This window comes from Poromitra crassiceps (assembly GCF_964638095.1).
Source record: "Poromitra crassiceps genome assembly, chromosome: 1".
NCBI classification, from domain to species: Eukaryota; Metazoa; Chordata; class Actinopteri; order Beryciformes; family Melamphaidae; genus Poromitra; species Poromitra crassiceps.
This window is the reverse complement of record NC_139623.1, coordinates 27,417,799-27,437,872: the sequence shown is the minus strand read 5'-3', so window position 1 is coordinate 27,437,872 and position 20,074 is coordinate 27,417,799. Positions and strand designations below refer to the sequence as shown.

The 20,074-nt window shown below is 43.4% G+C and overlaps 1 protein-coding gene across 1 annotated transcript in view; it reads right to left on the bottom strand.

The window, feature by feature from the left end:
* LOC310788377 (RNA-binding protein Musashi homolog 2-like) overlaps window positions 1-20,074 on the bottom strand; it is a gene marked incomplete at both ends in the record, with an annotated part of 592,153 nt that overhangs the window by 107,599 nt on the left and 464,480 nt on the right. Inside the window, one exon of the mRNA XM_083649940.1 lies at window positions 7,074-7,148. Within this exon, the coding sequence (XP_083506066.1) occupies window positions 7,074-7,148 (75 nt within the window). The remainder of the gene's footprint in view (window positions 1-7,073; window positions 7,149-20,074) is intronic.

Sequence of the window (20,074 nt, the reverse complement as noted above, 5' to 3'; positions counted from 1 at the left end):
ATCTATCTATATATAAAATTGAGCATGTGGGCTTTGTTTCAAGTTCTGTGTTCGGCCACAGCTATGCCATTTTACGTGCGATCGGGCTGAAACCTTCAGGTGTGTAAAGGGCACCCGTGCGGGTGACCTGACAGAGCCAGATTTTTTAATTAAGCTAATTAGCTAATTATGTGATGTCATCAGTGATGATGTAATCATGGATGATATCAAAAGTGATGTCATAAGGCCGCACCTGTCTCCTGTCTCTCCTGGAGACAGGATCAGTGAAACAGATCAGTGATCAGTGATGTCACACACACACACAAGGAGGCATTGTGACAAGACTGATCAGTGATGTCATAGGGGGGCGCACACACACACAAACACTGATGATGTCATGTCAGTCACACAAGGAGGCATTGTGACATCACTGATGCAATAACATGTAGTGAGCAACACACACACCCACGCGTGCCAATAGGGCAGGCGAGGCCACACAGCAGCCGAGCTGCAGGCGAGGCCGCGCAGCGACTGAGCCTAGGCCCCTAGTGCTTTATATTTCCAAAGCTATATGACTGCATCTATAACTATTATGATATTCACTAAACTGGGTGGCAGGTACTTACAGTAAACCAGAAGCACATGGCCTGATTGTCAGCCATCTTTAGACTGACAATCAGGCTATGTGGTTCTACTCCTTCTACTACCAGGGCTCAACGTTAACTTTTAAAAGTGGTTGCCAGAGTGGCAACCTGGCAAGAGCTTTTGGTTGCCTGAATAAAAAATATGGTTGCCATTTTTAGTCGCCTTATATTTTGAGTAATTAAGATACTACTACGCAGTCATAAGCCGGCTTAATGACGATGTGACAGAAAAGTAAGTATAATAGTCTATAGTATATAGTATAATAGGCCTATTCAGTGTGCGCACCGGGTGTAGTAGTAGTAATAATGATAATAATAATAATACATTTGTGTAATTTCATTTTCTAAACAAATCTTATTTTTTGTTTTTATAATGCATTTGCACTGAAAAGATTTGTCTAACTAATATTTGTGAACTTTCATTTTCATATCTTTTTTTAACAGTTATTGTTCATATTGTGCTTAATTTATTAATTAAAAGCGGTATTGATAATGAAGTAGCCTACGCCTCCTCATGTTCATTCAGGGATACTATGATGACAGTGGTTTGGGGCCCCCACTCTAAGATGTTGCATAGGGCCCCAAAAGGCCCAGAAGCGGCCTTGGCCCGCCGCGGTCCCTCTCGCTCTCTCACCCCGTATGTGACAGGCTGACAGGCAGACAGGCAGACCAATCAGCTTACAGGTGACCAGGACGGGCCGTCCCCCTATATAAGGGGCAGCGGAAGCAGCCCCCCTCATTCCTGTCTCTTCCACGACAAGAACCACTTGCTCCTCAGCGTATCCTTTATCGTTTAGTTGTCACTAAACAGTCCATAGACGAGCCCTTACCTTAATTGACGGTCATGGCTATTCTGTCTGTGACTTTCTTGACTTGCAGAGTTATCTTTTACATTGACAAACATGATATGTGTACCCCGTGGCACAATTCAAACGGGATCAAAAAAGTATCGTCTCTCGCCGTTCACCACCATTCATATTTTGTCAGACGCTGGTACACAGAGAAAGGCAGGAAGTGATGTTCACTTTGGCTCTCTATATGATTTGCATGGACAATAAATATTTGAGGGCCTGTAAGTGTATTCAAGGTTGCTGATATCTGTGATGTGCTGGATGACTTGTTTAGGTAACAACTCTCACAAAGACAGACACAGAAATATATGTGACTCTTACTAAATGCACTTTGTGTCAGTGTCTCCTTTTGGTCTATCCAGCTGTGTTACTGTATATGCTGCCTCTTAATGTGTGTACATCTTAGACAGATTCCATTTTTGTTTAGTTTATGCATATTTTATGACTGTGTGTTAAGGTCTGTTTTCTGTACTTGGCCTCAGTTTCAGTTTGAGACATGACGGCTTTGTTTGTTTTGAGGTGAGATATTTCTTCTCTTTCGTCTGTGTTTTTCTAATAGTGTTGTTTTACTTTATTCAGTACTACTTATACAGTATTTATCACTGTGTTTTCTATCAACACTGGAACTTTGAGGTTTTATTGGGTGTTAAAGAAAACCCCTATTTAGCAGTCAGTCTGTGTCTGTTGTATCCAACCTGCTGGCTCCCTTCCAGTTAGTTACAGTATAGATACAGTATAGACATGTTTTTTGAAGTATTTCACAGTGATTGTGTACAGTTAGTTACAGTATAGACATGTTTGATGAAGTATTTCACAGTGATTGTGTACAGTTAGTTACAGTATAGACGTGTTTGATGAAGTATTTCACAGTGATTGTGTACAGTTAGTTACAGTATAGACGTGTTTGATAAAGTATTTCACAGTGATTGTGTACAGTTAGTTACAGTATAGACGTGTTTGATAAAGTATTTCACAGTGATTGTGTACAGTTAGTTACAGTATAGATGTGTTTGATGAAGTATTTCACAGTGATTGTGTACAGTTAGTTACAGTATAGACGTGTTTGATAAAGTATTTCACAGTGATTGTGTACAGTTAGTTACAGTATAGATGTGTTTGATGAAGTATTTCACAGTGATTGTGTACAGTTAGTTACAGTATAGACGTGTTTGATAAAGTATTTCACAGTGATTGTGTACAGTTAGTTACAATATAGATGTGTTTGATGAAGTATTTCACAGTGATTGTGTACAGTTAGTTACAGTATAGACGTGTTTGATGAAGTATTTCACAGTGATTGTGTACAGTTAGTTACAGTATAGACGTGTTTGATGAAGTATTTCACAGTGATTGTGTACAGTGAAAAAAAGCCTTTGATCGGTAATGAAGGACACTAGTCAATATTTGGCCTGAGGTTATTTAATTTGGACAAGGAGTTTGATGCATACATTAAAAATTCCAATTACCCTGTCAAGAGACACAGCATCATACATTTTGCCTTGGGGAAGATGATGTGCCTTTAATTTGTCATAAACAGTAAACATTTTAAAAATCCATGTTTAACCAGGATTTCATTTAGAGAGCAGGGATAAATACTGATCCTTCCTTTCCTTTTGTTTTTCAAACTCACCCCTCTCTCCCTGTTACATCTCAGTATCAAACTCACCCCTCTCTCCCTGTTACATCCCAGTATCATCTTGTTACAGAAGGAAGAGATTTGTCTGAGTTAACAGAACACTTGCTGCTTCTTTTTGGGCGATGCTATATACCCATTTTGGGTGTGTACCAGAGGAGGTTTTTCCAGTGAGGCATAGGAGGATGGTCCTCCTCTATTAGATTGGGGATTTTATAAAAAAAAAAATATATATATATATATATATATATATATATATATATATATATATATATATGTTTTTTTTTTCATTTTTGACCTGAACTGATGGAAAGGAGAGCTCCATGCAGACGAGTCACTCTGGCCCTGGTCCCAGCGTGGAGTAGGTAGTTAAAAAAACATTCACCCTGTGGGCGTTTATTTATTTGGTAATTTATCTAATGAAAAAATATGATTGGTTGAAAAACACTTGCAATTCACAGAGAACACGTGAGAGTGATGTGTTTTCCAACCAATCAGATTGAGCTGGAGCGGAACACGCCCTTAGCCTGGTGAAACCAGGTGAAACCTAATTGGTTGTTGTTGGATAGATTGCTAAGATTGACATTCTGTATTGTCCAATGCTGAATAGCCTACGTCTGAAAATCTTGTTGAATCTGCTCCATTGGAAATGCAGGAAATGAAGACCTGACAGGCTAATAGATAGATTTACAGACAGTAGCACCTATATTTTCCTCTTTCTCTTTTCCTATGTTTTATATTATCAAGCAGTAAGTTAGCTCACAAGCCAGACAGTCGTTGCATTGTATTACGCGGAGTTTAGAGAGGGCAGCGTGGTACACACGGAGGCTCACAGAGGCTCAGAAGCAAACACTGGGATAATTTAACCTCATCGGCTGCACTCGCACCGGCTACAGACAGCATGGATATTCAAGTAAGTCAATTAAGTTCGAGTTATCCGGGTCTTCTACTAAATTCGGCGTCCACCAAGCAGTGCTACCTTTTCGTATTATATTGTTTTATGCTGAATAGCCCGCCATTTGGCGATCTTAAACTCGCACATTTTTTTACTGAATTTGGCAGCGCGGAGAAACATGAATTTGCATGTTTCGTTCTGCGTTTCGTTCCATGTTTCATTCCGCGCTGCCAAATTCAATGGAATGAAACGAAACTTGTAGCCTATGTTGGACGTAGTGAAGTGTTTTTGATTGATTTGTTCATCCATCAAACCTTTTACTGACAGACTAACTGTAGCCTAAATATCTTACTTTATTTTGAGGTGCATTACATTGCTCAGCCAGAAATTATTCCCACTTCAACTCTCTTTCTCCTGGGTGCGCCTAACGTTAAAATGCACCAGATGACAATCCATCTTATTTGTCCTCAATCTGCATTGAAAATGTGTGAAAATTCACCTTCTTGCAACAGTTGTAGCCTACGCTAGTGGTTTTCAAAGTGGGGTCCCCAGCAAAAAGGGGGGATTAATCTACTGTATGTTCACTATAATTCCATCCATAAGTAACACAATCACAGAATGTATGACTATTTTGGTCATGGGTTTCATATAATGTCTGTGATAAAACATCTAAAAGCAAAACTCTTATCAGATGGGGGACCCTGGAACAAAATCTTATCTATATGGGGGTGCGTGGTGTAATTTGTGTGATTGAATTAAACTGAAATTAAGTTTGATGTTGCCTGCTGTAACAGTGTGGATCTATAAAGCGGTCTGTAGCCTAATGATTTCTATTGATCTTGTTTCCTTGAAGGAGACTGGTGCTGCTATTGAGATTACATTAGGGTATAGGAGTGACATATTTGGGACCCGTTTCTGGCCTACCTTGATGAGGTTAGGGGCGGTGGGTGACTTGCTCAGCTGGTTTGTCTTGGCCCCTTGTATAACCCATATTCTTTTATAAGCATGTAAGCACCCTTATATGGGTGGTAGCACCATATTATAATTGTCAATCAATAGTATACTTTGCTTTGTTTTCCAGCTGTGTCTAAGCTTTTGTTTTGTTTGTATGTTGTTAAAATCTGTCTTCAAACTGCAAAAGAGAAGAAAAAAAACGCCCAATTTTTTTCCGTCGCCAGCTCACCAGCCGCCACTGGTGTGTACTATTGTTTTCAATGATTTGCCGTTCACGCTTACCATTCATATCAATTCCAGCTTGTCAATTGAGTTATCAGGGAAGCCGGGTCAGTCTATTTTTGAATTTTAAAAATGTTTCTAGTAAATGAATAAACAAGAACCGGACCTGACTTGGGCCGGTCACACCGCCACTGTTGTCAAAAAGGCCCAACAGCGACTACACGGACTCAGGCGCCAGAAGAAATTTGGGCTAAGGCCAGAAATCCTTAGGGACTTCTACAGAGGCACCATTGAAAGCCTGCTGACTGGCTGCTTCACCACCTGGTACGGGAACTGTACCACCATGGACCGCAGGGCGCTACGGAGAGTGAGACGCGCGGCCCAGCACGTAACAGGATGTGAGTTGCCAGAACTGCATGAACTGTATAACCAGCGGTGCCTCAGGAGGTCCCTGAAGATCATCAAAGACACAAACCATCCCCACAACAGCCTGTTCTCCCTGTTACCCTCAGGGAGGAGATACAGGGTTCCAAAAGCACGCACAAATCGCTTGAGGAACAGTTTCTTCCCGCAGGCCACGAGACTCCTTAACATACACAAATAGTGTAGTAGCCGTACTGTACCGTACTGTAGCTGCTACCATTACGTATGTCTAATGTTTAATTGTATGTTTAATAAGGTATATGCTATTTGCACCTGTATGTCAAATACGTCGAATTTAAAATGTTTAAGCACGTCTAAAGTATGCACATGACATGTGCACCTATGTGCAGTGAATATGCCACTGTCTCTGACTTGTCTTATCACTATACTGCCTTATTGCTTGTTGTGTCTCTTGTTGTTTTTGCACTCATATGCCCTGTTATATTTGTACTATGTTGTAAACGGAGTCCACAGCACAAGAATTTCACACGTGATACTTGTACCATGGAGTGACAATAAAAATCTTGAATCTTGAATCTTGAATCTTGAAATCTTGAATCTTGAATCTTGAAAATGCTCAATTCACCCATCTTGTAGATTACTCATATCCACCCACGCTGAACGGAGTAAACGTTCTTCCCTTTCTTCCAACGAATGACGTTGTGGTCCAGTATCAATCTGGCATATGTCTGATCTGCAGGTGGCCACAGCTGGCCCCCCTCTGTTCCTATTCCTGGCTCTATTTCACAAAGCTATTACAGAGATCTGAGCTGCTGTCAGATATTTCCCATTCCGTCTTATCAGTGGCAGGACTGATGTGTGGCAAGGCAAACAAAGTGTGTGTAAAGTCCTTAAATAAAGCATGAAATGGAAGGGACGCCTGCCTCAGTGAGGCAACATAGTCCGCCTTGCTGCAGACAGGTACAGCTGCTCACCTCCAGACTACATGCCTCCCATTTGGACTCCCATTTCAGCGGTCAGCAATCCGAGTCAACACTTTTAACACAGGAAATTACTTAATTCATTTTCCATTATAAAAAAGCACGTAAAAAATGGAATTCAAATCTGCCTACACAAAGTAGTGCTTATAGTTCTGCTTCTTCAGAAATGGATTTGCATACATTGGGCCACGATCCACTGAGAACCAGAAAATACTCCCTCCATTTTAGACATTTGGTCATGGTAATGTTCAAGTATGGGATAAAAATGAGTAAGCAATTTACTTCACTGTACGTCAGCTCTCAGCAGCTGGTTCAGAAATCCAGACACGCAACACACTTATAACCCTGCAGATTATCTGACTGACGCCTATATTCATGAGTGTGTGTGTGTGTGTGTGTGTGTGTGTATGTGTGTGTGTGTGTGTGTGTGTGTGTGTGTGTGTGTGTGTGTGTGTGCTTGAGTGTGCATAACAAAATTAGCTCCAAGACTTCAAGGAAGGATGAGGATTTCAAGGAAGTTCTTCGACTCACCAGGAAACTGGTAGCTGTAGCTCGGTGCGAATCCAGTGTATCCGCGCCCATACGTTGCCACAATGTTGGGGTAACCTTAGAAAACAAAGGGAAATGACATCATTAGAATAAGCATCACATAGTTCTCTTTCAATATGCAAAACATAACCACAGAGTAGAGATTATGTATAGATATGTGTTAGAATACACAGGCACAGACACCTCCTACATGCATTCAGCCACATAATACAGTAGTTCTATTCCAAAAGGCTATATATAGACATTGGAAATAAAATCTTCATCTGAAGTTAATCACTGACTATCTCTAAAACTGGAGAGGATCCAGACTGTAAAAGTGTTATCATTGTGTCAAACAAGGATTTATGTTACCTGCTTTCCTTTGAAAACTATGATAATCAATTTTAAATTGTTTCCAAAGAGTAGGTATCACCTTTAGAAAACTGTGAGTATCTCATTTTGAAGCAAAACTCCTCATATTATGAAAAAGCTTGTATGGGTGTCAGTGGCTCTAGACAAGGATTTTTTCCATGCTACAAAGCTCAAAAAAGAACATGGATTTACTGCATAGCCATACTGTTCATGTTAGATTATCATCTGAATAAAATGTGGCACAGTTGGACATAGCTCATGTACCCATAAAATCAAGGCAAAATCAAGGCATGTAATAGGCAAGACTTGATGCAAAAGAAACCTCTCTTATGTCAATATGGCCATGTGTATTTATGGATGTAGCCTATATAATGTACAGTAGAAGAACAGCTCATTGGTTACATGTCAAATTCATCATATCCGTTCTTACCACAACCACCCTGCCCTCCTTTCTCTCCAAGCTCTATCAATAGTTACTCAATGTGGGCCCCCAGAGTCTATGGGCTCTATCGTCGCAAAGGCGGTAATTTTGCGCCACACAAAGCCCTAATTGTGGGCATGTCGGCCCGCTGCGCTTGGCATCATCTCGGTGCAAACCTCCATATAGGCGTGTTTATGTCCAAAAGTATGTCTGCAGGTGTGATCATGATTAGGTCCATCCCCCTTAAAAGCCACAGCGTCACGTCTGTCACAGCAGCTTCCTTCTCACGTGCACAAGCAGCGGGACAGAGTGAGAGAGAGAAAGACAGACGGCGAGAGAGAGAGAGATGTGAGGCTGTCATGCATAGAAAATCAATGTGCGTATTTACGCTCTATTTGAAGTTGAATTTCGTTCCACCAGCACACAGTTTCTTTATCAGCTATTTTTTATACGTTTCTATTAATATTATACATTGAACCCGACCAATTATAGTCCGTCATTTTTCCCTTGGCGCATATAAAGACACATGCTTCCGTCACTGTCTGCTTGATGGCGAGAGGGACTTCAGCTGTAGGCTACTCGTGACAAAACCAGACATCGAATTTTCAACATAGTTAACTTTTGCAGTAGGCCTATAGGTTACTGACTATTAGTAGGAGATAAGGCAGTTAAGTTGAGCTGGGTAGTATATAGGCCGACAGTATGCCCCGTGTCTCTCTCTCTCTCACTCCCTGACGAGGGAAGTGGAGGGCTATTGCGGCGCTATTAAACGTAGCCTAATGGTTGAAAAAGATCAGCATTTGCTTTTTATTTTCTCCTACCTTTTCTACTACCTAAAGTAATCTACTGTTATACACCTACTAACACCACAGACCTGTATGGTCGGGAATTATGTAGCCTAATAAAACCATGACAATCTAATTCTCATTTTTAAATCAAGGTGTGTTTTTTCTGCAATGTAGGCTATAGTTGAAAATCAACGTGGCATTCTGAGGAGGGAAGAGTGTGGGCTCTATCTTCCCCCTGTCTTTAAATGAGTGTTTATGGCCTGGCCCAGTGCTATTAGTGGGCGTGGTCAGGCGCATTCCCTAATTTTTCCTCGGCGCTAACCATTTAACCACGCCTTTTTAAGCGTAGAATCAGGGGCGGTTCTAGGCCTTTTAGTAGAGGCAAAAAAAAAAAAAAAAAAAAAATCCCCTCTCTCTCCAAATCCATGTTGGTCATTAGTAGCAGTTTCTGACTACACTCAATGCGCTGTGTGCGTGCTTCCCCCCCCCCCTCTATGTTCTGAGGTGTGCTGAGACAAAAATTTAGGGGGGTTCAACCCACCCAAAAAGTTTCTAGAACCGCGGCTGCGCAGGCGCTCCCTCCTCCATCTATCTGCCTAATCCCACATCACTTCACACAGGTCACACACACAGTACAGCAGCGAAGTGGTCCTCCACAGTCCACATAATCGTTCTCCCCACTCATGATCAATGAAACTGTGAGGTGAGCATTGAGCAGTCAGAGTCATTAGTAGTTACTTAATTAGCGCATATTGATATGCAAATTAGCGCGTAACGTTGTTTCGTAGGCTAAACAAAAGAACTTGTCGCTGTGCCTGCCAGACAAACAGGTGGACTGGAGGAAGGTAGGTAGGCTACCATGGCACCAGCCAGCCATGTCATGCTAGCTTGCAGTAAAGCGGGTGTAAATGGATGCGATGTTTTTTGAGAAACATATGGGCATAAGTGACAAACATATTTTCAAACGGGTCCCTTGTTATCTGAATGAAATTAAGCCCTTCAGAATCGCAAGTGGCTGCTTTACACAGCCTGTCTGATGTGATGATGACGATAGCTTAACATGCGTGCATGGCATGCTATTCAACTTTCCCATACACTGATCTATTTGTGGTGGTACACCCTACATAGATTTTGACCCCCACAAATACTGCCACATATTAATTTCAACTAGTTGACTGCAAACTCCTGCTTTAGTGCTTACAGTATATTATTATCTTGTCGGAATATTATTCCAGCCAATAAGTTAGGAAGTTCCCTTTTGATTTAATTTTACTTTTGTTTTGCCTACAAAGCAAAATGTTAGTTTACTTGAAACTCCCCTAAAGTGATTTTGGTATTATTTATGCAAGCATAATTCTACCATATAGTAACCTGTATGCAGAAATAGTATATACATTATAGGGAAACAATTATTTTTTCATCGCTGTAAAACCACAGAACGGTAAAGAAGATATTGATGTGTGTAGTTCTTCATAGATCTAGTCTCTTCATTTTGATCTCAAAGTGCGCCAGTTTGATCCATATTTACTTGAAACTGTACAAAATTTTCGTCCGGGGGGGCATGCCCCGGGACCCCCTTAGGGGTTCAGTGGTCCATGACCTTTGGGTGGGCTGAGCTCACATCAGAGATCATAGCCTGAATAAAACGATTCAACCTACAGCCAGGCAAATACAGATCTGTTCAGTAGGAGTGATGGTCTCCCTGTAGCCTACAATAGTGAACAAGCCCCCACTCGGCTCATTCAGGGCAGGCTGTTTTATAACTTGTAGGCTACCTGCTGCTCAGGCGCGGACTGCATAATCGGGCACATCGGGCAAATGCCCGGTGGCCTGGCCTGCAATTTTTTTTTTTTTTTTTTTTGGTGCCCCCAGTCAGGCCCGGCGCCTGGCCTGAACAGCAGGCCCAAATCTGGTTTCAAACGGCCCAAATTGGGCTTCAAACGGCCCAAATTGGGCTTCAGACGGCCCAAAACTGGCTTCAAACGACCCAAATTGGGCTTCAAATGGCCCGAATTGGGCTTCAAACGGCCCAGATCTGGCTTCAAACGACCCAAATTGGGCTTCAAATGGCCCAACTTGGGCTTCAAACGGCCCAAATTTTTCACGCGCGTCGGCCCGTATCGGCCTGGCCTGCTTGGTATCTAATGCCCGGCCTGAATTATGATCCCAGTCCGCCCCTGCTGCTGCTCCTGTACATCACAGCACAGGCTAAATGATGCGACATACATAAATATACATTATGTAAAGTCAGGAGCGGACATTACAATACAACCGTGTTACGGTTGTCACTCGACTATAATACGTTGTATTTGCCACGGATATACAACCTGGATTACATGTATGTTTCACATAGGGTTGTGTTTTGATTTTTACGTTTTATTTTGTCCAATATTGAAATGTTCTAGAATTGCATGTTGTGTTAACATAAATATTACTTCTATCTACCACTTAGCCTACTTAGGCTGATTTGGTTGATTTTCTGTGTGTGGCGTTTGGTAGGGGAGCCGGCGCACTGAATAAGGCCTGGTTATGAAAAGCGCTAACCGCAAAATTAACACCAGTTGGGAAGATCGCTTTAGGCTGGTATTTAAGGCAGAAACGCCAATTCTGGCCTATTCTGGCACTGTGCCACGCCTCTTCAGCGTAAAGCACATTTCGGGGCCTAAAAACATGACACTATTTTCCCGAGTCACAGTTAGGCAGGCGCAATGTGTTTTTTTGCGTTTAACGCCAGTTTAGCGCCTAAGGCCAGGGGGAGAATAGAGCCCTGTGTGCGTGCGCAAGGTGTTGGAGAGAGAGTGACATCCATGCCGTGCGTAATGTATCCAAGCGAGGATTTCCTGCACTGTGCGGAGAATACTGTGTGCGCCCCATACCGCTCAGGCATAGTGGGGTTTTTTGCGCTAAGACCTGCTATTCGGTGGCATTAAAATTGAGACCACCCAAGGCCCTTTTTTCTAACACATTGCGCTGGAACGCCTATTTTGGCACGGGCAACGCCCAAACCTGTGTTTACGCTCGGAACATGGCGATGGTATCTTTGCCAGAGCGCAAAATGACACTTGCGGGAGGCAGATGATAAGGTAAGAGGTGCACGGACACGCCTGGGCTACACCTACACCTGTATCTGCACTTAGATTCCAGAGCAAAACTGGATGGTGGAGGCAGACGATAGCTTAAGACGCAGGGAAGATAGCATAAGAGGTGCGCAAATGGCTGCGCAAATGAAAGCGCCGTACGACGATAGGGCCCTATCAGTCTGAAGACTAAGAAGACTCTGGGACAGACCACTCTGTGTAGAGCAGGGTGGTCTGCTTCCATGCACCGTGGTCATTATTGACAAGTCTTATTAGTCGTCAGACTGATAGACTCTTGGTTCTATAGTCATAGTCATCAGACTGATAGACTCTTGGTTCCAGAGTCTTATTATTAGTCGTCAGACTGATAGACTCTTGGTCCCAGAGTCTTATTAGTCGTCAGACTGATAGACTCTTGGTCCCAGAGTCTTATTATTAGTCGTCAGACTGATAGACTCTTGGTCCCAGAGTCTTATTATTACCGGTAGTCGTCAGACTGATAGACTCTTGGTCCCAGAGTCTTATTATTAGTCAGACTGATAGACTCTTGGTCCCAGAGTCTTATTATTAGTCGTCAGACTGATAGACTCTTGGTCCCAGAGTCTTATTAGTCGTCAGACTGATAGACTCTTGGTCCCAGAGTCTTATTAGTCGTCAGACTGATAGACTCTTGGTCCCAGAGTCTTATTAGTCGTCAGACTGATAGACTCTTGGTTCCAGAGTCTTATTAGTCGTCAGACTGATAGACTCTTGGTCCCAGAGTCTTATTATTAGTCATCAGACTGATAGACTCTTGGTCCCAGAGTCTTATTAGTCGTCAGACTGATAGACTCTTGGTCCCAGAGTCTTATTAGTCGTCAGACTGATAGACTCTTGGTCCCAGAGTCTTATTATTAGTCGTCAGACTGATAGACTCTTGGTCCCAGAGTCTTATTATTAGTCGTCAGACTGATAGACTCTTGGTCCCAGAGTCTTATTAGTCGTCAGACTGATAGACTCTTGGTTCCAGAGTCTTATTAGTCGTCAGACTGATAGACTCTTGGTCCCAGAGTCTTATTATTAGTCGTCAGACTGATAGACTCTTGGTCCCAGAGTCTTATTAGTCGTCAGACTGATAGACTCTTGGTCCCAGAGTCTTATTAGTCGTCAGACTGATAGACTCTTGGTTCCAGAGTCTTATTAGTCGTCAGACTGATAGACTCTTGGTTCCAGAGTCTTATTATTAGTCGTCAGACTGATAGACTCTTGGTCCCAGAGTCTTATTAGTCGTCAGACTGATAGACTCTTGGTTCCAGAGTCTTATTAGTCGTCAGACTGATAGACTCTTGGTTCCAGAGTCTTATTAGTCGTCAGACTGATAGACTCTTGGTTCCAAGGTCTTATTATTAGTCGTCAGACTGATAGACTCTTGGTTCCAGAGTCTTATTATTAGTCGTCAGACTGATAGACTCTTGGTTCCAGAGTCTTATTATTAGTCGTCAGACTGATAGACTCTTGGTTCCAGAGTCTTATTATTAGTCGTCAGACTGATAGACTCTTGGTTCCAGAGTCTTATTATTAGTCGTCAGACTGATAGACTCTTGGTTCCAGAGTCTTATTATTAGTCGTCAGACTGATAGACTCTTGGTTCCAGAGTCTTATTATTAGTCGTCAGACTGATAGACTCTTGGTCCCAGAGTCTTATTAGTCGTCAGACTGATAGACTCTTGGTTCCAGAGTCTTATTAGTCGTCAGACTGATAGACTCTTGGTCCCAGAGTCTTATTAGTCGTCAGACTGATAGACTCTTGGTCCCAGAGTCTTATTAGTCGTCAGACTGATAGACTCTTGGTCCCAGAGTCTTATTAGTCTTCAGACTGATAGACTCTTGGGTCCAGAGTCTTATTAGTTCCAGAGTCTTATTAGTAGTCAGACTGATAGACTCTTGGTTCCAGAGTCTTATTAGTCGTCAGACTGATAGACTCTTGGTTCTATAGTCATATTAGTCGTCAGACTGATAGACTCTTGGTCCCAGAGCAAGGGCGCCGAAAACGTGGGTGCCGGGTCGCGCGAGCACCCACGGAAAGAGCCAAGCACCCACCGGGAAATGAGGGGAGAGAGATAGATGCCTATTACTGTGCCACAGGCAGATATCTCTCTCTCTCACTCCCCTCATCATTTCCCCGTGGATGCTCGGCTCTGGGCTCTGGGCTGTGGGGGCTGGGCCGCCTGGGCGGGGTCGAGTCATTTTACATGATAGCAAACTCAACCCGCCCGAGGTCCGCCGGCGGCCCCGGGTTGCAAAACGAGTTGATCCAAACATAGCCCGTTAATCTGATTGGCTGCATGAGTCAGTGCACTCTACGTGACCCTGCTGACGTAGTGACGTTAACACACTTGTGGACTTGAGCGGTATCTGACAGAGAGTGACAGACAGACTGACAGTTATCAACAACAACTAGAACTAGCCAAAAACAAAATGAAGAGATTTTTGATTAAACCTAGTGGGGTTTCCACCACCACCACAACGACTTCCAGTTCCACAACAACCAGCGTGGTTTCCAGTGCGACTGGGACTACGTTTACTAGTACCACCGCGGCCGCGCCGAGGCCAAGTACTTCATCGTCTGCGACTGCGACTGGTGAGCCGGCGCGCTGCAGAAGGGATCATGGACAAAAGAAAGGGCGGACTTATCAAGCTAGCTGGAAAACCAAATTCCCATGGATAACCTATGAAGACACAAAGGACAAAGTATTTTGTGAGGTGTGCACTGCAGCTAAAAACATGGGGGCTCCGCTTCCCTCCACATCACCCGATCTAGAATCTTTGAAGGCTTTTGTACAAGAAGGTGGGCTAAAGCATTAGAACGATTCACAAAACAATTCATCCGACGCTCAACTCCAAGGGGCAACACTTTCCTCATAAAGAAAAAATAACGTCAATGGTGAGTGAAAAAATAAAACCTTTTCTATTTAATAGCTATGCGGGCCTAATATTGGTGGTCAATTAATTGTGACAGTGCAATGTGTACAGTATTATGTTTGGCTTGTGTTGGTGTGGTGTCTCTGAGCCACATGGGGCTTGGTGTGTAATTGAGCTATCTATGATGGTATATGGTTGGCAACGGGCGCAAGCATGGGCACCCACTGGCACAGACATAAATCGGCGCCTATGTCCCAGAGTCTTATTATTAGTCGTCAGACTGATAGACTCTTGGTTCCAGAGTCTTATTAGTCGTCAGACTGATAGACTGTTGGTTCCAGAGTCTTATTATTAGTCGTCAGACTGATAGACTCTTGGTTCCAGAGTCTTATTAATCGTCAGACTGATAGACTCTTGGTTCTAGAGTCTTATTAGTTGTCAGACTGATAGACTTTTGGTTCCAGAGTCTTATTATTAGTTGTCAAAAATGGCTAAAATTAACTCTCCACACGGCCAGTTTGGCATTTTTGAACTGGCCACAGTGCCCCCTTAAAATAAAGTTGCGGGATGTCCTCGTTAATTACATGCGACTCAGTAAACAAACTCACGTTTCCCTCGTCACCAGTCATGCTGGACATCAGTACAAGTGCGAGATTCCTCTGATTCCCGCAAATATGTAACATAGCCTACGTAAATATAGTGTTGTGTGGTGGAAGCGATCATCTTGCTCTATAATGACCAGAACGGGTGTTGTTCAAACTGAACATTTATTTCTTCAACATGCTGCAGCAGAAAGGGAGATAAACAGCGGACTTTTCAGTAAATCTTGCAAGACACTATTTTCGTAGTTAAGCTACTCTACTTCCCTGCATATGGCAGATACTTCCTTCTTCCTTCGAAATAAAGCGCCTCTGCTTCTAACATGAAATAATTCAGGCATCTCAAGTAAAACATAACAAAATTACTATTACCAGATTTCTCAATACACACACACACACACACACACACACACACACACACACACACACACACACACACACACACACACACACACACACACACACACAAGATTGGATTTGTGAATTTTTCTTGGTAGGGGGTGGGGGCACAATGAAACATTTACGCTTAGGGCACCCAAATGGCCAGCAGCGGCGCTGGACGAGACACACATAAATGCTTCAGTCGCTTTTCCCACATGCCCCTCTTGCCTTCGCAGCCTGCACATACGTCCACTAAACAAGCTTGTTTTTGCAATGGACACAGGCTCAGACTGTAATTGGAAAAGAGAGAATGAATGCTAGTATTGAGCTTGCAGCAGCGTGTTCAGCCTGTCTCTGTCTGCTGTCCATCACATTGTTAGAGTTATAAGCTCCCGTTGCCTCCGCTCTTCAGTTTGTAATCTGTATAACGTTTGTCCGGCTCAAATACGGCAGCCATCAAATTCAAATGCCTCGTCCATATTCGCAAAATCAGATAAATATTCAGCCTAACTTACAAAATCATTCAGCTCTGCTCTCTTTTTATCACAAACAAACATGGCAGCTCCCAGTCCCAGCTTTCCACCCCACAGCTGACTTCCAGCAAAGGGAGCTTCTATCTCTACCAACGTGACCTCAATACCCAGAGAGCCTTGTGGCCCAAAGACAGACTAGCTGAAAATATATCTGTCTATAATAATGTCATGATGGAATAATCTGATCCTGTCAGTGGTAAAAACAAGCTTGTTTAGTGCAGTAGGGGCATGTGGGAAAAGTGATCTCGGTCAATACTGCACCAATTTCAAAAATTTCTGCTGACATATGAAATAATATTAAAATAGGTCCAGGTTGAAATAAATACAGAAATTCTCCTTTAACACAAACTTTGTAATTTAAAACACATGATGCCCCTTTCTGAAAGATGGGTGAGTGACAGAGATTGTATAATGACATGGATGAAAAGTCTCATTACATGACACCTGGACAAGAGCTTCAGTATTGATAGTGTTCTGTTACATCACCACACGGCCATCTTGGTAGGAAAATAACAGGTGATTGTAATCAATTAACTCATTGAGTGCCATGGACGAGTATGTTCGTCATTTCGTTTAGTAACGTAGAGTGCCAAGGACGAGTATGTTCGTCAATTGCGTTTTTTGACGGTGGGACGTGGATCAAAGGCTCAGGCATCTCCTGTACAAATATGGGAGCTATTGAAGGTGTATAACCTATTTTACGGACTCATTAGGTGGCGACAGTGCTCTCCAGATTACAGAAAGGTTCGGAAAACAGGAGGAAAAAGCCGTGATCAAAGAGAAACCGATGCATGCTGCAGCCAGAGCCATATAGATTGCTCTGTCTGCAGCTGACGTTGTCTGCGAACCGCAGTCAATCCGCGCACACAAGTGAGCTCCTCTGCCTCTGTCTGTCTGTCTGCATATAGTTTCTCCACACGATTACCCGCCAGAAAGGCAGCACCCGACACCGAAGGGCCAAACCTTTCCCTGCAGTCCGGTTTGGCATTTCCTTGTCGCGCTGGGAGCCGCCCGGCGCACAAAAACGAAGCGCTCCGAAAATAGACTGGGTGCGTGTAGGCTGTGTGTTAGTGTGGGGAGGAGTTTGCAGCTGAGGGGGGGAGAGGGGGGTGGGGCACGCAGGCACCACACAACTACACCACGTCACTACATCAGAAAATATTAGCTAGAGTCAGTGAATGTGCTTGAAATGCTTCATTTCACATAAGGCTGAATATCTCAGCTTATAATTTGAAACCTGTCTTTTTGCTCAAAACAGCCTATCTTCTCCGGCTCATAACTAAAGAACGGGAAATGGTATCAATAAACTTTTTTTTTGCAGATGATAGAAGAGAGTCTCATCGTTCTTTGTGCGTGTTCGGTGTTTACATAGTAATATCACACAATATTCTGTGGGCCTCGAGAAATCACTGAAAACGCTCTGAAACTCTGGCACTGGGAGCGTCCGTTCTCCAAAAGTGGCTGGCACTCAATGAGTTAACAGGTGATTACAATCAAGTGACACAAACAGCCAATGAGCTGTGTGTATTGTCGCACCAAATTGGTAGGAAACTGCTTGTGACATCATGGGAATACTATGAATAGCTAGTTCATGGCACATTCATGAATATTTATTCTATCCTCATGTCCTCTACCGGTGCCAAATATGTTCCTGATTGGTTGGAGCCGAAACACTAGCACGATCTAGATAAACTGCGCTGCTATTGGCTCTTAACTTTCTAATTCTTTATGGCCGGGTGTAACGACACTTCATAGCAGGCGCCTTGCAATGATATAGTGATGATCAACAATGTCTGTTTATGGTCTGTGCATTTTAATCATGGTAGAGAGCTTAAAGCTGAAATATAGCTAGATGCAATTTATGTAAAAAATATGCTGTGGGCAAGGGGTTGATGGCAGCAATCTCACAAAACACTTGCAACTCCACTATGGCATTAATTTGAAACTGTGCAGTGCTTTCGACTGCTGGATCTGTTGGATGCACAGCAAGCTGTCCTTTATGGGTAGAATGTTTAAACAATCAGAATGCATAGCTGGAACTACCCATTGTATAAAAATGTGTTCGATGTGGAGAGACTCATTTTGTGAGCGCAGACCTCTGGAACAAACTAGTGCTAGAAATTGAAGATGACTGTGAGTAATTAAGGTAAAATGCAATCACATCCATTTAATAGGTAGGATGAGCATGGGGTGGCATAAAAAACCTGCTGAGGACGATAAACATGACTAAGACGTGGCATCTGCAAACCAAAGTCTGCAAGCCAAAGTCCTTGTGGATAGTGCGGCTGAGTAGTTTAGAGGTAAAAGCACTCGCCTACCACCGCAGGTTCACTTCCTGGTAGGGGTACTTCCGGCTTGGTCAGGCGTTCCTACAGACACAATTGGCCGTTTCTGAGGGTGGAAAGCCGGTGGGATATGAGTCCTGGTCGCTGCACTTGCGCCTCCTCTGGTCGGTCGGGGCACCTGATCGGGGCGAGGGGAACTGGGGGAAAATAGTGTGATCCTCCCACGCGCTATGTCCTGCTGGTGAAACTCCTCGCTGTCAGCTGAAAAGAAGCGGCTGGCGACTGCGCATGTATCTGAGGAAGCATGTTAGCACTCTCTCCAGATCGGCAGAGGGGGTGGAGCAGCAACCGGGGGCAGCAAGGGGAATAGGCCAATTACAATTGGGGAGAAAATGGGAGAAAAAATAAATCATGATCCAAAGGCCCAGGCCTGTGTGGAAGGTGTGCAGTCCCTGGATGGATGGAGAGGTGCACTGCGGCCTGCAGAGGGGCCCAGTGTCGTTACAAAGTTAAGCACGGCAGATGTATTGTTCATCTGCTGTCATGATTCTTATTACAACCACAGACCTACCAGTTAATTAGCTGCAGTTTTCAGACACAAGCAGCTGTGGGCAACATATGAGAAACAGTGTGTGAGGTAGCAGGCAGCTAGGAAGTGGGATCCAGACAAAACAAGATATCAGAGAAGAGGTGGGTGGGAGGGGCTGGGTTAGTGAGTGAGCCTGAGTGAGTCAGTGAGAATTTGAGCACCATCAAAGGTAGTATAAACATAATTAACCCTCTAATTAGCATATATGTCTCAGCCTTTATCTGTTTTCCTCAAGCTTATTACCTTCATCCATAAATCTGTACTGGATTAGCCAATAAGAGGAAGTCCTTTAGGCCAGGACTGAATCACCAGAGCCCACCTTGATAAGTCTTTTTTAAACCTCAGAAACTGACCTCGGAAACCTGTTTCCGGCTTAAACATCCTGCCAGTTCCCATTAGCTCCACAGGCCTGATGAACTGGCTACCTTCACATTACCCTCTGAATGTCTATTGTTGAGTGTTAATTTCGGGCTGCATATGCCTGTGGTCATTACAGATTAATGGTGCTTTCTGGAGAGATAAAATACAACTAGAGGAGATATTTCCCATTTCCAACTGGCACAATTAACTGTACAATACTAGCACATCCCTGTTCTACAGCAGGTATTGTATCTAACCACGTGTAGCTTCTGGCATCCCAAGATATTGTAACTAATCTGATTCCCATTTAGACACTTCAGCCCAGGAATGATGTGTGCCCTCGTATGCATTGTGAGGCACATGATCATCACATGATCAGTCACATGTGAAAAGTGTCTAGAGTGTCAATACAACAAAAATGTGCTTTGCATGCATGCGTGTGCACATGTGTGTGTGTGTGTGTGTGTGTGTGTGTGTGTGTGTGTGTGTGTGTGTGTGCGTGTGCGTGCATGTGTGTGTGTGTGAGTAGGGATGTTTGTGCATGCTCTGTATGCCTCAGAGCCTGCGCCAGCTGGAATCAGAAAGGTTGACCTTGGTAATAAATATCTAATCAGTGTTTGCTGTCCATGAAAAAGTTCAATTTATTCCTGACCCAATGAGAAAATGCCTCTCCCAGGCCCTTTCCCCTCTCTTGCAGG